Below are 8387 nucleotides of genomic sequence, written 5' to 3' on the forward strand. Positions count from 1 at the left end.
TCACAAGGGGAGCCAAATTTCAATGACCTATTTTTCACATGCTTGCAGAGAATGATTTACTAAAACTAAGTTACTGGGTTGATCTTTTTCACATTTATTAGGTTCATAGAAGCACTTGGGACCCAATTATAGCACTTAAACATGGGAAAAGTGTGGTTTTTTCAGATATGTCCCCTTTAAAGAAACAGTTCCCCAAAAAAAAAAAATTTCCATTTGACAATTCTGTCATTTACATCTTTTTATGTTCTTCCAAATCTATACTGTCACTTCTTTCTTTCTTTCTTTCTTTCTTTCTTTTTCCATTTATGGGAAACCCAGCCTTTCCTCATGGAATTTGTACATATTTTACGAGCTGGCATATGAATTTGTGCTAAGTGAATTATACAAACGCATACGATTATAAAAAGCAATCATGAAACTCCACCGTTAAAGGGAAACACCACCGTTTTTCAATATTTTATTATGTTCTTACCTCAACTTAGACAAATTAATACATACCTATCTTTTTTCAATGCGTGCACTTAATCTTTGTACAGCGCCTCATGAATGTGTTAGCATTTAGCCTAGCCCCATTAATTCCTTAGGATCCAAACAGTGGTGAATTTGGAAGCCACCAAACACTTCCATGTTTTCCCTATTTAAAGACTGTTACATGAGTAGTTACATGAGTAAGTATGGTGGCACAAAATAAAACTTTTGTTTGGAGCCATAGAAATTAATAGGGCTAGGCTAAATGCTAACACATTCACGAAGCGCTGTACAAAGATTAAGTGCATGCATTAAAAAAAAATAGGTATGTATTCATTCATCTAAGTTGAGGTAAGAACATAGTAAAATATTGATAAATAATGGTGTTTTCCTTTAACCGGGGAAGATAATTGTCAGAGTAATGTCTGTTCAGCTTACAAAACTGTCATTTGGCTTCAAAAGACATGAAATATAGTCTTATAAAATATAGAGTCGCCACTTTAGAGAGTTTGTTTTCCTTTTATGGAGCTCTTTTTTGTGCTTCATGGATAAAACCTCTACATTTTTAGTGCTTTTTTAACTTTTGAGTGACAACATCTCATACCTACAGTCCATAAAATGAACCTTAACCAATGGAAATGTGGTTGCGCTCAAATGCAATTCATACTTGACAAGATAGTGTAGCCTATTATTTCCAGATGCTTTTTTGATTGATAATAGCAATAATGTTATAATATTCACTTTCACAGATTTTTTCACAAAAATTCTTTCTGAATATTTCTAAGTCTCTGATACTTTCGGTTGAACTCACTTTACCTACCGTGGTCACCGCAAAACAAAAACGCATTTAAAATATTGAAACCAGGATACTGATTCATTAAACAGATTCAGTATATTATGAACCAGCCACTGAGTCCTGGGATCATGTGGTCAACTTCACACATACACTCCACTTACTTCATTGATTAGATGTGTTTGAGTGTTGATGGTATCGGGTGTTCAGTGCTGGTGTTAAGTTGTGTGTGTGTGTTGGCTGGAGTGTGTTGAATGCGCAGATATGTGTGTGTTGTCCTTGGCATCTCTTGAGTAGATGTGTGTGTTGGCACATGGTGAGAGGCAGAATATGGTGTCAATAGCTCATGAGAAGACAGGATTATAACTTCTTTTGCTCTTTGTCCGTCTCTTTCTCTCATTCTGTCACTCTATTTTTGTCTGACTTTCTAACTGGTTGGTATGTGAAACTGTGGTGCTTTCGTCTCATGAGTCATCTATATTTCACAGGAAAGAACGAGTGTGCAAATTTATCCAGGTCCTTCAAAGATCTACAAACTATTAGACCTCCTCAAGTTCAGGATTGTGTTTAAAATGACTGAAATTACATATAAATACATTTAGGCTGAAGTTCAATAAGTATGTGAAGGTACTCACAATTTCAACGCTTTCTCATGCCAATTCGTACATATTTTACATTCGTATTAATTTGTACGACCACATTCAGACATTTTTGTATGATTTGCCTTTGTCGCTGTGACGTCATGGCCAGGGTTAGTGGTGTGATTTCATTATTATTCTTTTTAATGATAATCATACATTTTTGCACGAATAACTTCGTACGAATTCATACGATTTAGCCAACTTGTAAAATATGTACGAATTCTCGTGAGATCAGGCTAAATATTTTTAACTTCTACCTGTTGTTACCAGTTAAAGGGATAGTTCACATAGTCAACATTAACTCACCCTTATGTTGTTACAAACCTGTATTCATTTATTTGTTCTGCTGAACACAAAGGAGCAATCTTTGTAACCAAACCGTTTTGGAGCACCATTGACTTCCATAGTAGTATTTTTTCCTATTATGGAAGTCAATGGTGCTTCTGTTTCCTGCTTCATTACAAATATCTTCCTTTGTGTTCAGCAGAACAAAAAAATATATACAGGTTTGTAACAACACGAAAGTGAGTAAATAATGACAGAATTTTCAATTTTGGGTGAACTATCCCTTTAAGAGTCCAACCAGATTTTACAATTTAAAGTATTTACCGTATGTGGATCTAAGCATGTTTTATTGTCAGCAGATATCCACATCGTGTATCTTTTTACTTTTGCATGACTAAGGAGGTGAAAATGTCTTTGAAACATTTCCTCTCCATTAATGGTGATGTGTTGCTGTATAGTTGTAAGGGAGCCATAGCATATTTTATGCGAATGGTCTTCAGTGCCTCAGCTGTGGCTTGGATTGTGGTGCGTATCAAAGTTTCATCCAAAATGTTTCACACATGATTCAGTCCCAAAAGGTTTTAATAACGTTTATTCATTTGTTCTCCAAGTACCTGCATAACTAAGCCCCTTTAATGGTCTTTCACAAGTTTGCTGTTGTAATTCTTAATTCACCTTCAGAAATCCAAGTAATGTAACTTCAATGGTTAATGGGCACAATTATTTTTCTATGCTATGCTTACTGTATTGCTTTTGGCAACACTTTGTGCACTGACTTTTTTTTTTACAAATGGGCAGCATGGATCTAAATACAGGAGAAAGGTTAATGATAACAACATGATCATCACAAAGAATGTCTTAGAGATTTAAACATTTAATCACGGCCACTGCCAATGGGATCAATTGACTCCCTCCAAGACTATTCATAATAATGTGGGTCTTTGTTAAAGACACCCTTCTTTCTCAAGTGTTTCAGCACAACCTCTCTTCATCCCTCCCATCATTTGCTTCTGACAACATACTGTATGAGTAAGGGGAGTGGACTGTCTGAGAGATATTCACAGCAGACTAAACTTTCTTGAAGTCTGTCCTCATAGAGGATCATTATTACCTCTATAACGACGTCTTGATGGATCACATATCATATTTTTTTTTATAAAGGACACGGTTTGATTAGGATATTCTCACTTTCGTCTCAGCGGTTTAAAGTGTGGATAGGTCGACATACGGATCATGCCATCCCAGAATACTCTGTTAACGGTAAGACAATTTTTATCATATAAAATTAAACCGTCATAATTTCTATTTTGCTTTATATTTATCGAACAAATTCTGTTTTAGTGACGAACAAAATAAATACGCTTTAATGTTAATTGTCGTTCGTTTAATTGCTGTCAGATATTTTAATAATATTATTCGTAAACATTACTTTTCTTGTCATAAAATAACTCACAAAGCGAGCTTAAATGCCATGTTTAGAGAGACCGACCTAAAGATAATTTAATTAAACTGTACAAATCATCATTTAATATTTTTTACACATTGATATTCTTGTATTTAAAAAACAAAAAATTAAACTACAACATATTACAACAATGTTGAGATAATTTATCCATTGCATTATAGACCTTGATTATATATTCATTTTAAAATACGTAATAGCCTACGCATTGATTTATATTTTATTAGACTAAATATTTTTGGTAAGCTTGATTTTAGGCTATCGTTGGTTTATTGCGTAAACTAGAACTACACTACAATGAATATTTACAAATATAAATTAATATTTATTAATAAATAGCCTAAATAAAATCATAAGCAAGCCATACAGAACTGCTTCAATAAAAGGAGTATGTCAATCTATTAAGAAAGGTGTTATTTAAAGCAGCCGGTGTAATGGACGCGACGGGATACTGCCATGTGCCAGCGCTCCGTTTAAACAGCAGCTCGTAACAGCGTCTCTCTTTCTCTCTCAGGGTCACCATGTGCCACTTAAATTCTTTCCCGTAAGTGTCGGTGTGCCCCCCGGCAGGGCTTTGATCTCCTCAGCCGTCATAATGATCAAGAACAGAGTACAGAAGTGTCACGCTTTATCACGCCATTTACATTCATGACGTCAATTAATTCAAACGTCATTATGCATTAGGTAAATTAGTAGCACGATTATGATTTAAACTTTTACATTTTGATTCGAATCATTTAAAAAGAAAACGTAAGCAGAAATTTTGCAAGAAAATACATTAATTATTAAACAAATGATAAAAATGTTTTTTACCATTTTAATAAAACAGTAGATTTAATGCCAAAACAAGTGAAATATATTTATCTGTCTATAATCATTTAAAGGCTGTGATTTATAGTCGGTTTCTCACAGACATTTTTTTCTGTAAATTACAGGATTGAGACAGGGTAAAGGAATTTCGTAAATTTGAGAGGGGAATATTTTGATGATAGCGTAAAGCACCTGTGTAGACTTGAGACCGCCGAGCTATGGAGATTGTTATGCGCCCATTGTAATAATCATTTAATATATAATAATTTATGAATTATATTTGGCAAATCCTAAAAAACTTGAACAATAGTACAGTTTAAGTTTAATTAATAGGCCAATTTTATTTAATTAGCTCAATGCGTTGCAGCGGAAAAGGTCATGCGTTCGTACATTGTAATACAATTGCTGTAGTTGTTTGACAGTAACTTACTGTAAATTTAAATTTATGTTATTTACTGGAAACAGTTCGTTGAAAGCTAAATGAACATTAAACAGTCTTTGTTTTTACAGAATAAAACTATAAAATAATAGCCTCGTGCAAAACAGTCTGGGAACCAGAAATCATCATCAACCTTTTTCTGTTTTTTCCTTCAGATTTTAGTTCCCAGAATACTTTGAGGCTGTTATTTTAGTTTTATTCTGTAAAGATAAAGACTTGTTAATGTTAAATGTTCATTTAACTTTGAACAAATTGTTGCCAGTAAATAACATACATATAAATCTACAGTAAGTTACTAGCAAACAGCTGCCAGTAATACTGTCATTTCTACAGAAATCTTTTACACTGCGTAGCATGCACTGTAAGTCACATGTGTGTGCTAAATGCATAAATGTAAATGTATTAAATTAAAACAAAACCCCAAAAATCTATGCAATGGAAGGAGAAAACTGTACTAATCAACGTCTTATCTTTTCTCTGTCCTTTTCACTCATTAACGCAGTGCTCTGAAAGCTCTTCTAACCTGGATCCTCTAAAAACCCTCTGAAGCTATCGGCCTCCATCTCTCAAAGGAAATCTGCTCATCCTGGGACTCAAGACAAATGGACATCTCTGGTTCAACTTCCCTTTCCTCCTCCCCTTCTCCTTCCATCACGTTTCCTGTTCTCCATAATCTCTCAGTTCCCTCTTCATCTCCCTCTCTCTCTCCATCCCCAAGTGTAGCATCCACTGCTCTCTTCTGCCTTTTCCTATCCCTCCTGTCCCTGCTGGGAATTCTGGGAAACCTGTACACTCTATGGCTCCTCATTCGCCGCCGCAGGATGTCGAGAAGGCGGCATACAGCTCCATGTTGTTACACCCTCTCGTGCCTCAGCCCCTCTTCCCCTTCTTTTTCTCCTTCCTCCTCTCCCACCTCATCCTCCTCCTCTTCCTCCCTGCACTTGCAGGTTCTGAGTCTAGCTTTAGCCGACTTGGTGTACCTCTCCACTGCCCCCTTTATTGTGTATGACAGCCTGGCGTCCGACTGGGCCTTTGGTGAACTAGGCTGTCGGCTCCTGCTCAGTTTGGACCTGCTCACCATGCACGCGAGCATCTTCACCCTCACGGCCATGAGTCTGGACCGGTATCGCGCAGTGGCAGATCCGTTGCAAGCCTCCTCCACGCCTTCTTCCGGACTGCTGAGAGTAGCTTTGGCCTGGGGCTTTGCCGTGGCTCTCAGTTTGCCCATGATGATCACCTTGCACCTTGAAGATGGAGAGAACCAAGAGGGAAAACTGTGCGTGCCTGCCTGGGATGAGCAGAGCTCCAAAGCTTACCTCAGTGTGCTGTTCTGCACCAGCATCCTAGGTCCAGGACTGGCCATCGGAGCTTTGTATGCGGCCTTGGGAAGACTGTATTGGGTGTCCCAGACTCAGCCGGCTTGGGCAGGGGGTGGTAATGCCTACCCGCCTCGTGCACCTCGCCCCAAAGTCCTGCTCCTCATCTTGGGCATTGTAATAACGTTCTGGGCCTGCTTTCTTCCATTTTGGATCTGGCAGCTTCTTCCACTATACCGTCCGGATGTGCTGCGTTCGGTGCCAGTGGGCACGCAGGTGACTGTTAATCGTATCCTAACAGGGTTGACTTACGGAAACTCATGTGTGAATCCGTTCTTCTATACACTGCTGACGGGCAAACGCAGACGGACGAGCAGGAAGACCATAAGTGCAGCTGCCCCACTTTGCCATAAGGGCAGCTCGGATCCGCAATAAAAAAAATTTGTCCACCAACAGCTCATGAACAATGTGACTGTGCATAGACATCTTTATTACTTATTAGCTTGGTGCTAAAGGTTTAACGTTTATAGCTTTATACATGTATATATAGCAATACTGTCTAATCCAAAATCTGTCTAATCGTATAATACATACAGTATTAAATGACAGATTGGATATAATTTAGCAATATTTACTATTACAGCCCCTGCAAACTAAAATAAAAAGACATTCTAAGTGAAAAATGCTTATTTATGAAATGTATAACTTTTGACATGGATATCAAAATCTCAAACCTGGCTTTAAAATTATTGGACTACGATGTGTGAAACATCTGTTTTCCTGGTCAAAAACGGGAACTTGAAAGGGACAAAACAAGCCCTGCCAGCATTTATGAATTGCCCCAGGATATTCAAACAGCAGGTGTGAAGCATTTAACTACCAAATTGGTTTATTAGTCTAAGTGCAAAGAAGAAATTACATAGTATAGATTTGGCTCAAAGCTAAAGGACGTGTCAGAGTTTGCTCTGCTGAAGAGGATAAATCACTTCTGTCACCAAGCCAGGAAAAACAATCTCCCGTTCTCCAATAGGACATTACGCTTTGCATAATGTACTTTATCAGACTCGACTAAAACAATCTTTTGCTGCAATCCTGACATCTTTGCATATGGCACCTTATATTAATTATTTGTCTTTTGTTATTATACTCTGATGCCTGATTCTATGTTTTTTATGTTTAAAAGAAATCCGAACCACTCCCTAAAATGTTTTTTTCACAAATAATGAGTTTTTAACACATTCACTCTGAAGCATAATGTGCAGAAAAATCTACACTGCAAAAAATGTTGCAACTTGTTTTTTTGAGTTATGTAAACTTATCACAGGTCAAAACTTAAAATTTTAGGTTGAATTGACTAAGTATTGTCAAACTAAGTTGTTTTAACTATGTAGCATTTTTTTTTTACAGTAAAAAGAGGTACAAAAGCTGTCACTGGTAAGGTTCCCTTTAAAAAATGCCCTAATATGCATAATTTAGATACAGATATATATATTTGGTACCAATATCTTAGAAGTGATAATATGCACTCGTTGGTATCAATATGTACTGCTGGGGTACTAATATGAACTCTTTTGGTACAAAGGTGTAGTTTTTAGCAGGTACCGCCCCAGTGACATATTTTGCACCCTGTTTTTGAGATTGCATATACATCTTGTCACCTATCTACTCATGCTTATATAAAACAACAGCAAGGGAAATATTTTCATTTCTAAACATTATGTTTAGTTAAAGTTTATACAGGTATACAGGATTTTAAGAATCAAAATCAACCTGTCTTGCACCACAACCACAGTAGATGTTTGTTGTATCTGTATTATATTTGTTCTGTTACTGCATTGCTTTGCACAAGGCTTGGCTTAAATAATATATATGAAATCTGAGGTGCTTATCTTAATAATAAAAAATGAACAATAAAGAAGTTTTGTGGGAATAATAGTACAATGGATTATGCTCTTCTGGAATGCTGCAAGATTTACACGGCTTTACTTTCTCTTTTTACAACTCATAAAAAAGGTACAAAAACTGTCACAAGGTCCTAATATGTACCATTATGGTACAGATGTACTTTTCAGGTTACCAATAAGAACCTTTTAGGTACAAAAGTGTTCTCTTTGAAAAGATAGCTCCCCAGTGACAACTTTGTACTTTCTTGTACCTTTTTTCTGAGAGTGCA

The 8387-nt window shown here is 36.6% G+C and overlaps 1 protein-coding gene across 1 annotated transcript; it reads left to right on the forward strand.

Annotated features, from left to right (window-relative positions):
- The first annotated feature begins 3165 nt into the window (after nucleotides 1–3165).
- Nucleotides 3166–8123, forward strand: uts2r3 (urotensin-2 receptor 3). Its single transcript, XM_055211782.2, has 2 exons — nucleotides 3166–3447; nucleotides 5401–8123. Exon 2 carries the CDS (start codon nucleotides 5501–5503, stop codon nucleotides 6647–6649), a length of 1149 nt encoding a protein of 382 aa, XP_055067757.2. The 5' UTR covers nucleotides 3166–3447; nucleotides 5401–5500; the 3' UTR covers nucleotides 6650–8123.
- The last annotated feature ends 264 nt before the right edge of the window (nucleotides 8124–8387 follow it).

The sequence above is a fragment of the Misgurnus anguillicaudatus genome, chromosome 10 (genome assembly GCF_027580225.2).
Source record: "Misgurnus anguillicaudatus chromosome 10, ASM2758022v2, whole genome shotgun sequence".
NCBI lineage: Eukaryota > Metazoa > Chordata > Actinopteri > Cypriniformes > Cobitidae > Misgurnus > Misgurnus anguillicaudatus.

What these genes read in the sequence shown, in the direction of transcription:
- uts2r3 (XM_055211782.2), top strand. Translation starts at nt 5,501, where the DNA reads ATGGACATCTCTGGTTCAACTTCCCTTTCCTCCTCCCCTTCTCCTTCC.